This window comes from Cyprinodon tularosa, unplaced genomic scaffold (genome assembly GCF_016077235.1).
Source record: "Cyprinodon tularosa strain WSP-4 unplaced genomic scaffold, ASM1607723v1 ctg356, whole genome shotgun sequence".
Classification (NCBI taxonomy): domain Eukaryota; kingdom Metazoa; phylum Chordata; class Actinopteri; order Cyprinodontiformes; family Cyprinodontidae; genus Cyprinodon; species Cyprinodon tularosa.
Genome location: NW_024039070.1, coordinates 1,437,806 through 1,454,494, shown reverse-complemented (window position 1 = coordinate 1,454,494; position 16,689 = coordinate 1,437,806). Strand labels below are relative to the sequence as shown.

General features: G+C 40.1%; 1 protein-coding gene across 5 annotated transcripts in view; it reads right to left on the bottom strand.

The window, feature by feature from the left end:
• The window catches only part of clip1a (CAP-GLY domain containing linker protein 1a), a 30,459-nt gene that overhangs the window by 12,670 nt on the left and 1,100 nt on the right, over nucleotides 1–16,689 (bottom strand). For 4 of the 5 annotated variants that reach the window (XM_038295542.1, XM_038295543.1, XM_038295544.1 and 1 more), the window contains exons 2-16: nucleotides 12,623–12,901; nucleotides 11,392–11,942; nucleotides 10,735–10,859; nucleotides 10,440–10,656; nucleotides 10,144–10,341; nucleotides 9,965–10,056; nucleotides 9,829–9,889; nucleotides 7,023–7,127; nucleotides 3,144–4,052; nucleotides 2,950–3,066; nucleotides 2,766–2,823; nucleotides 2,586–2,669; nucleotides 1,619–1,775; nucleotides 1,288–1,453; nucleotides 651–866 (exon numbers count right to left, since the gene is read on the bottom strand). In XM_038295542.1, the coding sequence (XP_038151470.1) occupies nucleotides 651–866; nucleotides 1,288–1,453; nucleotides 1,619–1,775; nucleotides 2,586–2,669; nucleotides 2,766–2,823; nucleotides 2,950–3,066; nucleotides 3,144–4,052; nucleotides 7,023–7,127; nucleotides 9,829–9,889; nucleotides 9,965–10,056; nucleotides 10,144–10,341; nucleotides 10,440–10,656; nucleotides 10,735–10,859; nucleotides 11,392–11,942; nucleotides 12,623–12,713 (3,147 nt within the window). In that variant the 5' untranslated portion in view covers nucleotides 12,714–12,901. The remainder of the gene's footprint in view (nucleotides 1–650; nucleotides 867–1,287; nucleotides 1,454–1,618; nucleotides 1,776–2,585; nucleotides 2,670–2,765; nucleotides 2,824–2,949; nucleotides 3,067–3,143; nucleotides 4,053–7,022; nucleotides 7,128–9,828; nucleotides 9,890–9,964; nucleotides 10,057–10,143; nucleotides 10,342–10,439; nucleotides 10,657–10,734; nucleotides 10,860–11,391; nucleotides 11,943–12,622; nucleotides 12,902–16,689) is intronic. The other variant, XM_038295546.1, reaches the window with a different exon arrangement.

Below are 16,689 nucleotides of genomic sequence, written 5' to 3'. Positions count from 1 at the left end.
TGTGTGATGTGCGATCATATACTACTGAGAATTGCATAATTGTATCTTCTTGGCAGATTTATGTAACCGTCGCCGTATCCTGAACCTTTATCACGTGTTGCACTTCATATGGGGCCCACTCTGATAATTTCGCTTACAGGCCTTTTGTTGTGTCGTTACACCACATGATGTAATTAGATTATTTAGGCTGTGTTCTACATCATCCTTTGGTCTTGAAAAGTGATTAGAATAGGGCTGTAAATAATGATTATTTTGTAAATGCATTAATCTGTCGATTATTTCTTAGATTGATAATCGAATAGCCAAAGGTTCTTTAAAGATTTATTTTTTATGAAATTAAACCAGATAAAACTAAAACTTTACCACTTGAGGAGTTCTGATAGAGCATATTGACAGAAGAAAAAGCTTTTTTTTCTTAAAAGCAAAATGTTTATATATTTTATTTTTACAATTTTTGATATTATTTAATTGAAACTGATTGTTTCAGCCCTATTGGATTGAATCTTTTTCATATAAAAATATATGCTGTTTTAAATACTGTTAAACATTTAGGCTTTTGAAAATGTTCCTCCTAAATACCAGAAATCTTTTTCAAATTAAAGATGTTGCCAATAAAGCTTGTAAAACATACTGGTTCTTCCTGGGCTTACCTGTGCCTGTTCTTTGTATGGCTGCAGCTCACCCACCGTTTTCTCCAGCTCCTCGGTTTTGTTGTTAGAGGTCAAAAGCTCCAGCTTCAACTTATCGATCTGTGTTTGCAGAACTTCAAGTTCCTTTAGATGGAGCTCTGAAGCCTCAGAGAGGGATTGCTCTTGTGAGGCCTTCAGATCCTCAACTCGAATCTCACTCTGTTTAAGAGAGTTTTCCTACAAAAAAGAAAAACCAAACAAAAAAAATGTAACTTTATTTTCTCCTCAGAAGTCGCGCACACATGGGCTGCAGTTTCGAAAAACTGAAAAAATATGAGATTCAACATTTGTCAAGTATTACTTCAAATCTAAAGAGGGCTCCCACAAACAATCCAACTTGCAAGAAAAGACATAAAATAAAAATGTTTATAATTGTAAAACTGTCTTCTCTCGTGAGTTGGACAATACATGGGAGTCCTCTTTAAATTTTGATAATTTTTTTAAGTATTACTTAAAAACTGTCCCATTAGTTTGTAAGTAAATTTCAGTCCTCCAAAAAAAAAAAAAAAAAAAACTGCCGTTCACCAGTATAAATGAATTACCAGCATAAAAAACAAAAGATGTTTCAACAGCTCTGTGGCAGTTTTGAAATACCAACCAGCGCAACTATCTTCTCCTGCAGACTACTTGTTTCAGACTGATGTGCGTCTTTAGCCTCCCTCAGCTGTTGCTCTTTGTTTGACTCCTCTTTCAGGAGCTTTTCATCCAGGTGTGCCACCTTTTCCTTCTCCTCTGCCAGCTGATTCTGCAACTCCTCCAGTCTTCTGTATAACGTCAACAAAGACGATATTGTCCAGGAAAAGGTTACAAAACTATAGATCTACTCTACTAGAACGAGTGTAAACAATGTGAATATCTGCAGCGCTTTTAACAGATTCAAATAAAAATCAACATATTTTCAACATTTAAGTAATATCCAGTTTCAGTACCTTTCCTTCTGCATGAGGTCTTCATTCATTTTAGTAAGTTGATCTGAACTGTCACCAGATGCCTTCATCATGTCGGAAATATCCTTTTCCAGCTTGCTTTTGTCCTTTGAAAACTGCTCAAGCTTTTCATCAGAAGCCTTTAGTTTTCTCACCATTCCTGAAGAAAAAAAAAAAACGATTTTTTTGCTAGTGTTTAGTGTTTATTTTAAAAGTAGTTAGTTACTTCTCTAAAAAAGTAGAGTTAGTAACCCAGTTACTACTCAGCAAAAGTTACTCATTACCAGCCAAAGTAACTATACATTTATTTTAAGTAGATTTGAGGATGCTTCTTTTTTCTTTCTTTTTTTTTGCAAATTGAAAATCTCCAAATGGCTATAAAATAGGTATGAAGTTGAAAAATAATTATTTTCAGGCAATTACACAAGAACTAAATATACACCTGCAGTTGAATTAAACAGGGGTTACACTTTTCCACAAACAAAAACCCTAGCAGGACTTTATTATTCCAGGATTTTTGCATGAAAAAAATAAAGTAAGAGAGAAAAAGTAAAGAAAATGTGTTGATTAAAGGCAGCAGCTGTTACTCAGTGTTAAGATGATGTGAAGAGCTTCTTTAAATTTAAGCTTCTAACAGACGCTGCTGAAGTGTTTGATCCTGCACATAATGAGCAAATCACAGCAATATTTAGCCCTCAGTGAGCGCTTTACTGCAGGAACACTCATTAAATCAGTGGAACTGCGTGCAAGTGGTGACATGTGGGGTTACACTAGGAACTGTAGTGCTTATTAATACACATTAAGTCTGTTTAAATTGCGGTAATTAATAAAGAGTTACTGACTTTTATAAACAAATTAGTTTGAGTGCTGGTTACTGTTACGTGTTACTTAATAACACGTTAGTCCCACTGGTTATTTCACTGGTTATTTTGATAAATGATCCAACAAATTAAATATAGTTTTCATTTACCCGCAAGCTGACTTCTTAGGGATTCCGATTCGTTCATTAAGGATGTGCACTGTTCCTCCTTCTTACCAAGCTTCTCAAGTGTTTCTGCAAAAAAAAAAAAAAAACAGGAATTTTTTTTATTTTTAAATCAAGCAAACATAAAAAAGGACAAGCTATAAATTGTTCATATTAATACATTACCTTGCATTGTTTGAGCCGATTTATTCAGCTCTTCTGTGCTGACCAGCAGCCTCTGACTCTGTAGAATAGAAGTACTTGGTTTTCATGTCATGATGCAAGACAGAAGTGCAGTAAGAAGACAATATAGTTGAAAAACAGATAAAAGATGTTTAAAGGAACATAAACACTGGGCTTTAAACCTCACCAGGCTTTCAATCTCTTTGCTCATGCTTTCCTTCTGCTGTTTGAGTGCAGTCAGAGTTTCCTGTAAGGATGCGACTTCCTGTTCTTTATTCTCCAGCTGAGAGCTCAGTTCACCAACCTGCAGTAAAAGTAAAACATTTCAGTAATTATAAAAGAAAGAGTATTTTATTATAACGATTATGCAACATTACAGACCTTTGCTCCGTTGCTTTCTCCTTGGTTCTGGAGCTCCTCTAACCGACTCTTCAGAGCCGCACATTCCTGGTTACTTTGTGCTAACTGGTTGCGTAGAGACGCCATTTCTCCCTGTTTCTCTTTGGTTTCTGTGTCCTTGTCCTGAAACTGTTGTGCCAACTTGGCTTCTTGTTCCTCAAGCTCTTTCACCCTGATTTCGGCAGCATGAAGTTTCCCAAGGACATCTTCCATCTCCACCAGGTGCTGCTCCTCTACTTTCTCAACACTGGACCGCAGCGACTCTTCCAGTCGCTCCTTCTCCTCGGTCACAGCTGACAGCTGAGCCTTCAGGGCCTGCACTGTCTCGGTCAAAGCTGAGGCATTGGCTTTGTGTTTGGCTGCAGCTTCTTCTAAAGCTAATCTATGCTCTAACTTAAGCTTTTCCAGAGCACTTTTGGTTTCTGCAAGCTCTTCCATCTGAGCACCTGCACCTTGGCTGTAGGACACTTTCAGCTCATCCATGGCCTGCTGGGAAGAAGCAACGGTAGCTTCTAGTTTTGAACGCCATAGTTCAACAGTATCAGCATTGTCCTTCTCTGCTTGGCTTAAGCGCATCTGTAGCTGCTCCTTTTCACTGGACAGCAGTACACATGTGGCCTGAAGCTGGGCGACTGCCTCACTGTGGGCCTTTTCTTGAGCTTCAAGCTTTTCTTTATATTTCTCCATCTCCTCTTTCTGTTTAGTTTCTTGTGCTGAAAGCTGATCCCTAAGAGAGTTTATCTCTTCCAACAGTGGAGACAGGGTGGCGTTTGAGTCCTCAGAGTTCTGCTGCATCCCCAGACGCAGCTGCAGGTCAGCTACTTCTCTTGTGCGCAGCGAAAGGTCTCGTTCGAGTTCCATAATACGGGATCTTTCAGACACTGTGGCAACCTTAAAATGCAGAAATTTATTATTTGCAACCAGGTTCTACTCAACTATCTAAAATAAAACAAAAAAAAAGCATAAATTGAGACAAAAACTAATGGGTGGCTGATAAATTGATGAGTAAATAACATTAAAAACCAAGTGGAGAAACTAATCGAATTGTAAAAGAGATATATACAAACCTTTGGTCACGCAAAAGAGCAATATACTGACCCCTGCTGGTTAAAAGACAGTTTAAATAAAGTTTTAGGTCAAATTAGATTAATTAACATACATTTTGATGATTGTGGCTTAAAGATAAACAAAACTTAAAACTAAAAGGTTCTCAGAAAGTTGGAACATCAAAACCAATTTAAGAAACACAAAAGTAATCATTGTATCAACAAAGCCAATCAGGGAATCTGCTGAGGTGTAATGGAAGCCAAGGTTGCTTTAAAGCAACTTTCAGGGCAGTTGGTGGATCTGGCCTCTCAGATCTTTTTGTTTTTGGCAATACTCTAAAGTTTCTCTATAGGATTTAGATTGGGAGTGTTTGCTCTCAACCGAAGGATAGTTTTGAATAAACCAGGTATGGATACCCTTACTGTAGCAACCTGGAAGGTACCAAATCCGTCTGAGAACCAAAGCAGCATCTCCTCACAGGTTGCTAGCTCTATCCCCCGACTAATAATAAAATGTAAAATTTGTTTAAAATGAAAATCTGGGTGTAAATAATCCATATGAGTTAGGACACAGAATTTACAAGAGAAACACTTGTATTTTTCAGGCATAAAGCAAAAATAAGTTTCTGCTGTCATTTTAATCTCAATACATATCTTTGATGTAAAAGGAAAAAAATAATAAAACCATTGTTTTACAGCAGAAGTAAAAAAACATCTCCACTGGCCTCCTTCGCATACTTTCCCACTTACTTTGGTTTTAACAGATGACGCCCTCTTTTTAGAATTAATGTAATATCTAGATAAAATCCCATGATGACTAGAATTTAGTAACCTGACAACAGCCAGATGCATGTCTCGCTCCGCCTAGCTCCACTCACATACATCTGGGAACCCGCCATAGGAATTGCCTTTACTGAAGGCTGGGCCTTATCAAAACTCCTTGCATATGATTGGATAAGCCACTTGTCTGTCATCTTTATTGACGTGCTATTTCAACCACTCACACCGAAGCTAACCCGTGACGCTGTGAGAGGAGGAGCCATTTGGTAGATCAAGCTCTTGCCAAATCCGGTCGGGAAAAGAGCGAAAACATCGTTTCCACCAACAAAAGCTGATGAAACAATATCAGATAGATTGGACAACACAGAAGAAATAGCAGCATCAATGCTAACGCTTGCTTCCTCAATGCGAGCCGCCATTGTTGTTGGAATCTCACGGTCGCTTCTCCACTCCAGGACACACCCACCCTGCGTCCTGATTGGACAGACCATAAATTCGGTTGGGGAAATCACTTTCAATGAGCGGGTTCCCAGATGTATGTGAGTGGAGCTGGGCGGAGCGAGACATGCATCTGGCTGTTGTCAGGTTAAGAATTTAGAGCGTCTCATGACTTTAATCCCATGAAGGAGTACCAGGATGCAGAGTCGGGGGAGTAGAGCAGATTTTAGACTAGCAAAACGTTGGGACACTAGATAAGCAGGACAAATGGATGCCAGGAAGGACTGGAGGACTACAACGTGGGACATCTGGGGAGATGATTTGTTGAGGAGACAGGGAAAGATTGTCTGTCTGGTTAAGCAGCAATATTGGAAAAGCATTGGATCATGCTGGGCAGCTTGTTGAAAACTAGAGAATTAGATTAACTATTAAAAGAAGTTTCAATTTGAGTGAAGAGATTGTCTAAACTTGAACAAATGGTATCGTTTTAAGTCCTGATAAGCTACAGTTAACCATCAATGGCCGCTTTACTACATACTTAAGATAAACTGCTGGTTAACTCACATGGCATGGTTGCTGGTGGCAGACAGACTGATCCAAGCATGTCAGGAAACTGCTTATCTTCCCTATTTCCACACAAAAATATCTCTTAAACTCTCCAATATGGAAAAATATGAGATTATGGAGTTCAAGACGGATGTAGGTGAAATAATCCATCATAGAAGCATGCAGAAAAGGCAACAATAGCTCTAATAACTCCTAGTAACAACCAAGGTTGCCTAATATGATCTTCTGAAACACATTTCATCAAACCTTCAGCTGATGAAAAAAAACATTTGTGTCAGCTAAGAACAGTAAATTAAGGCTGTAAGGACACCTAAAAAGTACAATAATGGATAAGAAGCACATTACATGACCTGATGTATTGTTTTTGGTCATCTGTTTTCCTCTTCTAATAGCTTCATCCAGCAGGACAATGCACCATATCGCAAACTTCATATCATTTTTGATATACCGACCATGACAATGAGTTCCACAGAATCCAATGGTCTCCACAGCTTATAATAATAATAATGAAACTTTATTGATTTCAAATTGGAGAGATTTGCCACTGCATTTTGACCCATCCCCTTGGGGAGCAGTGAGCTGCCATTGTGTGGCACCCAGGGAGCAGTGTGGGGTTAAGGGTTTTGCTCAGGAACCCAGACTGGAGGCTGTGGGGGTCAAACTGGGTACAAGAAACCTCCTCAGATCCCAGGCGCACTGCTCTAATCCACTGCTTCGAGTCAGCCAAAACACCATTTGAAATTAGGTAGAACGTTAGATTCACATGCAGGATGACACTTTGTGATGCCCTCATGTCATCAGAACTAAGAAACAAATCTCTGAGGAACGTGTCTAACATCTTGTTGAAGCTATGCCGTGAGGAATTAAGGCAGATGTACCTAATAAAGTGGCCATTGATGCTCAACTTAAAACATCAGCTGATCTCTACAGGTATAATATTTAAACTGGCTTGGTGTTAGTTTGCTCTGTGTACCCGTTTCAGGCCCTCCTTCCCAAAGCAGAAACCCCGTCCCCAAGCAGAATTCATTACCCTAGTGTCTTCTAACTCTCTTTGGAGTTTCTCAGCTTTGGTCTTTTCAAAGAGCAGGCTCTGTTCAAGCTCCTTAATGTGGGCATGCTCCAGTCTGGTCTGCGTCTGTTAGTAAACAAGGAGAGGAAGAGAACACACCAGTGCCACCATCACATGCCAGCCCAACGCAGACAGAGAGGGAGAGGGGGACAGGAGAGACAACTGAGTGAGTGGTGGTTGTGTTTGGTGAGTTGGACTCAAAGGTCTGGGAATGGGCTCTGGGACGGTGTGGTATGTTGGAAATGGGTGAAAACCACATGCGGGAATTTAAAGCTGTGTCAAAATGGCTGAAAAAAACAAACAAACAGGCACTTCTTATAAATGGGTAATGCCGAATATACACAACAAGCATGTTTTATGGGTGTGCAGGATAAGCATAGAGGTGAGTATGTAGAAGACAGTTATAAAAGCAACCATGCAAAACTGACACCTGGTGAATAAAGCAAACAGTTATGATTAACAAACAATGGTCATATGTATCAAACCAATGCAAATATTAGGCGTAATGGCTTTTAAAAAGCATGGAGAGAAAGCAGGAATGGACAATGTCGTACCGAAGTGTAAGTTTACAAAGAATCATGTCCTGTTACAACCACAAACCTTCATGTTCTTTGATCTGTTTAAACTGTCGCTCCCAAAATCAAGTCCTGTAAAACCACTGTTGTCAATTCTAGCCCAAGTTATTCCAACTGAATAATCGATGGAGCTAAATACAGAAAATCCTAGAGGAGAACCTGTCAGAGATAATGTGAAGCTGGGGTCACAGTTTTCCTTCTTGTAGGTCAACAATAATCTCTGCTCCAGCAAACTTTATTCGCATTTCTGCATCACCTCAGCTTGCAACAAACGTGCAGACACAGTTAACCACTCATTTATCTAAATCAGATGTATGACGTCCAGAAAACACAACACAAAGGAGAAAGGGCCCTGAGGACAAAAACCGAGAACTAGTGGCTTTGAACAAACCACATTTATACATCATTGCCCAGTCAAAGTTGAGTCCTATATTCATTTGGAAATCTATAACTCAGGATCCAGTCTGCCTGAGCTGGAGTCATTATACATAGATGAACAGAAAATGTCCAAAAAGACTAAAATTGAATCATTTCTAGAGCAAAACATTAAATTTGTGGTTGAACAATGACAAAACATGAAAAAGCTTAAGGCTTATGAATCCTTTTGCAAGGTGCGATATTGTAATGTATATTAACATTTTCACCCATTATGATGGTGCAAAAGTGTTGAATTGATACTAGTACTGCTTTCTCTCCTAGTATATAAGGCCATTACTTTATCTGTGAATAGTGAGTAATCTCATAAGAAACAAGCAGTTATTCTGCCACCGTGTGAAAGAGCAGTGACTAATATATCCCGTTGCAAAAGAGAAATACTTTTGGATTATGACACAGAAGTTCGATTTTATTTAGAATGGCATGAAATGAATAAATTATTTTATGCAAAGGAAATACTTCAGTGTTTCTTTCTTACAAACTTTAACTTTCACATTGAAAATGAATATGGAACCAATTCTAAATAATCAATTTCCTGTGCAATGTTGAATTAGTCTGAAACAATAACCATCTGTAAAGCTAAAGTCTGGAATCCAGTCATATGTAAAGAACGAAGTAGGAAAATGTGATTTTTAAGGTTTTTTCCTTCAGGGGACCTACAATCATAATATAGTGTGCAAATCAAACTAAGAAAACATTCCATTGGAACCACTGAGGCAAGTGTGATTCTGCTTTGGCTACAGAGCGTGGACGGATTCAGGTCTGTGGCTGACTGTGGAGTGAAGTGGATAAGGGAGCATCCAGTGATTTCATGCTGAGCACTGGAGCAACATGAAAGACGAGGATGGGAGGCAAGAACAAGTAATAAGGTCAGATCACTTGACAGGAAGGCACGGAAAATTACAGCTGAGCATTAGTATAAATGGTAACAGCTTTAATTTAAAAGTGCTTTAGTTTGGCCTTGTTCATTTTCTGCATTTCAAGCTGCATGCATTTTTCAGTGAAGGATAAAAGGGGATTTCTAACCCTGTTGCTTTCTCTTTTAACCTCTAATTCAAGCTTGGATTGCCTCTGGATAGTTAACATTCTCTGTAGTGCTGCAAAATAAATGCATTCTTTGATCAGATATAAAAAACACAGAAAACTCCGGGCTGCTTTACTTTGTCGGCAATGTCCTCTAAAGTTGCTGTAACGATAACAGACCCCTCAGTGGAACACTAATAAGATCACGGCTGAAAATGGCAGATTTAGGTCAGTTAATTGAGATCAGGTTATTTGACCACTTCCTGCTTTAAGCATTGTAACAAAAAGAAAAAACTCAACTTGCGTTCCATTTAGTCATTTAGTGCATCTGACTAAAGATCAGCTTAGAATGTGATAAAGATTGCATCTAACTGTCCTTTCAAATTAGCTAAAGGAAGTTCAAAGCAGACATGTTTTACTGATAAGAGCCAATGCAAATGAATTGAACTAGACTGCAGCTCTGTGACAAAGGGTGCTGGGTAATCGTATCACAGTGAACATACTTAAGAGGAGAGATACAATTAACTTTTTAGAATCAAGAAATTAGGTGCCATTCTATGTAAGTGAAGATAATGAGTTGAAACTAGAATTCAAGTTAGAGCATTGGCTATTGTTATATTTAGGTTAAAATTTGAATTAGCTGGATATGACAAAATAGACATATTCTTGCAATGTTTTTATTGGACATATTGGACTTTTATTTGCTGAAGTAAAGATGTGAGTTCTACATTTACCTCCAGGTCTCCTTTGGTAATGCAAGCTTCCTCTACTCGAAACTGAAGATCCTCCACTTTCCTAAAAAACAGACATTATGAACTACAGAAACAATGCTCCATGTGAAGGTGCGTTTATCTCAGACGCTGCTCTTACCTGCGCTCTTCCTCCAGTTGGTTTAGCAGCTCTACTTTCTCCTTGTCTGCAGCTTCCACCAAGGAACGCAGCTGATCCATTTTTGCCTCCATCTTCACAAACAAAGAAGAGCCTTAATGGTGGCTGTGAAACGGTTTATAGAAACAAATGTCAGATAGTATATTGTGGTGTGAGCAGACCTGTTCTTGATCTTCCCTTAGGAGGCTGATCTCTTGCTGCATCTCGCCTACATGGCTGTTGGCCTTCGCCACCTCGGCTCTTTCCATGTCCCTCTCACCCATTAGCTGCTCAATATGCTGCTGCTTCTCCTTCAGGGCCTCCTGCAGCGCTGTGGTGCCGGAAATCTTCCGATTATACCTTGATGACGTTTCAGTGAGCTGTTCAAACAGAAAAACTAGCATGACTACACCGCTAGGAGCAGAATAATGCTTGTCTATCACAGCCAAACATCGGTGCTAATGTACTGATGTCTCACCAGGCCTGTACGGCTCGGCTTGGTGCTAACAGAAGATGCCACTGAGCTCATGGTACTGATTGAAGAGGCGCTGGGGCTTCTCTTCAGCCCCGACGGTGTGGCCACAACTTTTCGAGCCGTCGTTTTTGCTTTAGCTGGGGTCGTGGAGGGGAAGCCAATGCGTGTGACTTTATGAACTGGAGCAAATAAGCCATATTTAGGTTGGCACTGAAAATATCTAGAGAAAAAGAAAAGAAAAGAAGTGTAAATTTGGGGTTAAAATTATTTGGATTACTAAGCGATGTGGCCTTCATACCTGGTGCCAGCCACTGCCCCGTCATTCTTTCCAAGAGGTTCATCCAGCTCCACGCCGCACCACTCGCCTTTAGCAAAGTCCGTTTCTCCAAGGAAACGCACCACTCCTGCCTTTGTGCCGCCGACCTGAGAGGAAAACACCAAAACACTGGCAACATAATCCTCTCATCAAATAAGCATAAAAAGCAATCCGCTTTCCCTGCTAATAAGAGCTCCCACCATAAAAGCAACAGAAACATGTTTAAGCTGGAAACTAGAAGCTCCAATTATAAACTATGGAAACAAACTGATTTTTCCTTTAATTGCTTAAAGTTAATAACTAAATAAATCACAGCTGTGAAATCACCAGAAGCTATATTTGGTGATGGAAGGAATACATTTCCTCTGCAGCCTCACTGCATGAGCAATACTTCCTGTTAGCACAGCATGCAAAACAGCCTTCAGGCTGCAGCGAGGGAAAGAAAAAGGGAATTTGTAAGGAGGGAGGAAGGTGCTCATCAGCTCTTAATTAGGCTAAAAGTACAATGAAAAGACTGTGAAACATGATTCTAAAACGACTGAAAAGTGTTAGACGGGAAGATGCAATTCAATGCAGTTCAATGAGTCATGTGACTTTAGGTTTACCAACCATGCAAACAGACAGTGAAACAAACTTTACCAGCACACGGTCGCCCATCTTCAGCTCCCTCTCCCCTTTCTTGACGGAGCCACTCTCAGACAGGTTGGAGACAGACTCGCTGTTTGTTTGCGCCAAATTAGAGGAGGCTGCAGCAGCCGGTGTGGCGGAAGAGGCTTTCTTAGTTGCTGTGGAGCTTGAGGGCACAGTTGATTTAGCAGCAGGGGTTTGAGAGGCCACGCTTCCAACTGAAGGGGTGGGTGATGCTGCACGGGATGGTGGTGCAGTCTGGGTCCCATTAGCCTCCCCTTCTGTGCGCGACAATTTGGAGGGGCGGGTAAATATCCCTCGAAGGGCTTCACACTGGAAGTAGCGCACCCCGGCCACAGACCCGTCATTCTTCCCGATCGGCTCATCGAGTACGATCCCCGCCCACTGTCCGGGAGCGAACTGCGTCTCCCCTAAAAACTGTATGTAGCCGGGCTTGTTTCCATTCACCCAGACTCGCTCCCCGATCTGGAACACGTCTTCAGCATTCTTGCCATCTCCTCCACTGCCAAGGGCCGCTGCTTTGTCAGCCACAGCAGCTTTAGCTGTGATTACAAAAAGAGATCCAAGTTTCTCCATTAATGAAATTACTGTTAACAATTAAAGAGAAAAGGCTTGTTCAGTCCTTTAGGCATTTTCTGCCAATTCTTATCTAGGATTGACAGGCCTAATACTGAAAAATAAAATATCCCAACAAATAGCTAACCTACTCTCCAGGAGCATATACTTTGGTGCATTTTTCTTCCTCAGTAAAATGAAGATAAAGCTTAAGGACACATGCTTTTCTATGTAACTAAGGAAAATCTTACAATTCCTTTTTTCTATTTGATTCTAAAATGCTTAATCAATCAAGGAAAATGCTGGTTCTTTTTGCATATGTTTGCATTATATCTCTAAGAAAAATAGATCCTTTGCAAGATCTCGCAAAAGCAAACAATCAGTACAAACATTTTAAACCACAGTTGTTGGTTTAAAATGTTTTCATCAAGTATTTGACCTTAAGAAACACAAGAAAACTAACCTACTGTTAAAATTCAAGGTTCTGGCTTACAATAAAAAAAAAAAAAAAAAACTCTAAATGATGTAACAAAAACAATTCACAGGCATAAGATTCCTCACAAAAAAAAAATCTATTATATCATCCAGACAAAACTTAGCAACAGAGTATCAATCATACTTCAAACCCAGTAAGCATAATTTCACTGATCAATATTTCCCACTCTACCTGTGGGTGGGTTGGTCTTCGGGGCTCCAGTTCCTTGTGCCCTTGCTATCTTGCTAGGGGCTTTGATCCCAGTGGGCTTGGCTGTGCTCATATTTCCAGCAGTGATCCGACCCACAAAGCTTATGTCTTTCTGTGGGTGCAGGTTGACTCCAAAGCATCAAAAGATAAAGCCGCTTTCTCCACACAAAATGAAGGGAGTAAATAAAACAAAAAAAAAAAACAAAAAAAAAAGGAGGAAAAGGGAAAAGGGAGGAAAAGTTATGCTTACAAAAAGGGACCCTGTTGAGAAGGAGACACAAAAATCAAGTTTTTTTTTATTAAAGAGAAGGTGTAGAAACATGGATGAATAATTAACCAGGATTAGTCCTTTAAAAAAAGAATATCCAACAGCAAAAAGAAATATCATCAAGTTACTGTCAGTAGCTTTGATTGTAGCACTCTAACAGAAGCATAGTGTCTATTATCAACAGACTTCTCAGAACACACAGTCATGGATCTAAAAATACCCGTCAGAAAGGCCAGCCGATACGCAGCCTTTGGTAAAGGCATCATGAACTTTGGCTCCCTTCAACATGTGACAGTGCTGAGAAAAACCTCTGATCCAGAATTACACTCTCACTCAATCACTCTGCTGTCTAAAACCCATGTACAGATCGCTGGCGTGTTTTTTTAAGCAGGATTACAGATGAAACACGACCACCACATCATCATCAGCAGCAGATTAATCCCGTTTGTTGGAAACAGCAGACACTTAACAGAGGACAGCTCTGCCACAACCTCTGCTATCACCAGTGCTAGTTTAAAACATGAATTCCCGTTCCTGGAAGAACAACACACAAAACAAACCTATCAACATGTTGATTTTCGAGAGCTTTCATCACTATTCCAGCCTATGTTTACTTTACAATGACACCAATATGGCAGAACAGGTGGACAGAAAAAGGGAAGGTGAAGTGTGGTTGATGTTCCTGATGATGAAAGAGTGAAAGCTAAACAAACATGAAACAAAGCTGAGCAGAACAATATAGTATTTTACAGCATATGGTGGTTTAGAAACAAACTAAATTGATTCGTCTCAATATCAAAAGGGAAAGCTATGCCTACAGACTCATGGGAAGTACAACAGTCGCTGAGACCACAGAAATTCTGGGTTGGACTCGTTTAGCTGGATAACGTAAAGAGATACAAAGAGCCCTCAAAGAGATACAGTAATGGTTAAAACAATAAAAAAGGAGCGGTGATGGGTGGAGACCAAAGAACAGACGGAAAACACGTGAAGGTTGGAAGAAGCAACTGTGGATTGGGATGTCTGGGCTGTGCTCCATCATGCAGCACAGGCAGAAAAAATAAAATGTTGGATAGAATAAAGAGAAGCTCTTAAACCCCCCCACACACAGGAAGAAAGGACAGCCATCCACAAGCATGACTTGGTCTGAATGCAGTGTTCCAGTTTTCTTTTTAGGCTTCATGAGTGATCCTCATCACTCCAAAAGGAGGCCAGAGCGAGAGAGTGAGTGCCTGGTTTTCTGTTAACAAATATCTTTTCATCTAGCTGAAATAAAAGTGACATTTTGAATGAACAATTGCATCAGTTCCGTTAATATCCAACACCTCCCTAATTTTTCAAGGCGGCATTTTAGCTGTGATCGGTAAGCGGATGAGGTCGACTACAGATGATCCACTTAGGCTGAAAATTCTCCCAGTAATGGTAATCTTTTGCCTCTGACTCACGGTCTAATCTGCAGCTTGAACCGAAGCCAAATTCCAATGCTTTGCATTTAAAGAGACTAATAAAAACAAACAAAGGAAGGTCAAACATCACATTTTCTTAGCCAAAACACCTACAAATCTAAAGAAAATATCTTTTCTCTTAGATTTAAAGGAAGCAGCTGCCCATACAAAAGCATTCTTTCAACTCTGCTAAATTCATTAAACAAATTACTACTCTATAAACATTCCTCCTGCACGTTCACACACAATATACCGAATGTATATGTACCAAAGCCAAAAGGAGAGTATTTGACTGCAGCTGCAGTCTGATTAGCAGTATCTGAACCTTCCCCTCCAGCCGCCACAACCCACTATTCCTCTCAGACTTTATAAACTACCATGCAAATTCTCACTTTCTGTACTCAGCTCTTTGGAGTCCATTGTTTTATGAACTGTTGACCGCTCCAGCATTCCAAAGTTAATGTTATCACTCTTTTTTCCAACTTTTTTCTGGGATTTCTGCTGTTAAATTGGCTGCATTTTGCAATACATTTTTTTTCTTTTTACTATGACATGAAAAACATTACAGAACAAATCTGAAGCCAACTAACTAAGTGTGAAGATGTTCTGTATTTAAAACAGTTTTTCTGACCAGGAGAATCTCAATAAAAAAAAAAAAAAAAAAACTGTAGTTTGCAAAGCAGAACTGAAATCCCTAAAGGGCAGAACTATCAAACCAAACTTCTGTTTTCACTCTGGCAGTCTGTATGTTTAAAGTGAGGGAACTAAACATCGTTTCTACTCATTTTTAAAAACAATTTTAAATACATAGTTTAAAAATAAGCATTTCCTTTTGCCTGATTTGAGAGTTGAAATATGTTACACAAACCAGTAGGCTTTCATTCCACAGTGTCTTTCAGTGGGTTAATATTAGCCTGTGACTTAACAAAAAAGCAACCAAGTATAGCAGGTTCACATGCGTGAGCCAGGTCCCCTCTGCTACCTCACATAAGGCAGACACTATTATTACAGTTCAGTTTCCACAAAAACAGATTCTGAAACATCACACACTCCTTGCTTTTGTTAACACAAGGCGAAGGGAAACTGTAGCTCTTCATCAGCAAAAAAACATCTGCTGGGATGATTACATAGGCCCCTGCTGGCAATGATATAGAAGGTATAGAAAAAAGAGGGAGAAGCAGCGGAAACTGAGATTTTGAGTCTTCCATTTGAGGAGGCAGATTCAGTGATTAGGAAATCAACGATCTACCCCAGAATAGGTTTAATATTTCTATGTGTAAATCCCATTATTGTCCCACAATGGGGAAATCAACCAATCCCCTTGGGGAGCAGTGGGCTGCCATTGTGTGGAGTTAAAGGAATAGTACACCCAAAACATGATTAGCCTTCATTTTCTACTCACCCCCATGCTGAACAACACCCTGGAGTACTTTTTTGATATCTCAAATGCATCTGGAGATCTGGGAGGCTTCTTGCTGTCTGCTGACATTCAAATAATGGAGGTCTACGGTGCCCGAGACAGAAAGGTCCATAAAAGTCCACAAAAAACGTGTCAATATTCCTCCATACTGCTCGTCCAATGTATTCCAAGTGTCCTGAGTGGGTAGCATCCAGAATTTACTCGAAACGAAGTCATTTAGAATGTTTTTAGAGCATAAACAGTAGTGCATAGGATTTCCTGAAAGCGCGCACATGCGCGTTCACGAGCCTACGGAAGCCGGCAGACCAAACCAGATGAAAGTGCGCATTCAGCGTCTGCTCTGCCAATAATGCAAGCGTAGAAGAAGAAATGTGCTGTTTACCTGTGCAAAGAAAGAAACAACGAAAGAAAAATGTCTTAGGACTTCAGTGTTGAGGAAGAGCATGAGTTATTTGCTGAGCTGAATGCGCTGGTTTGGTCTGCCGGCTTCCATAGGCTCGTGAACGTGCATGTGCGCGCTTTCAGGAAATCCTATACACTACTGTTTATGCTCTAAAAACATTCTAAATGACTTCGTTTCGAGTAAATTCTGGATGCTACCCACTCAGGACACTTGGAATACATTGGACGAGCAGTATGGAGGAATATTGACACGTTTTTTGTGGACTTTTATGGACCTTTCTGTCTCGGGCACCATAGACCTCCATTATTTGAATGTCAGCAGACAGCAAGAAGCCTCCCAGATCTCCAGATGCATTTGAGATATCAAAAAAGTACTCCAGAGTGTTGTTCAGCATGGGGGTGAGTAGAAAATGAAGGCTAATCATGTTTTGGGTGTACTATTCCTTTAAGGGAGACCCAGAGTTGAGGCTGTGGGGTTTGAACCAGGTACTTGCAACCTTCTCAGAGCACAAGC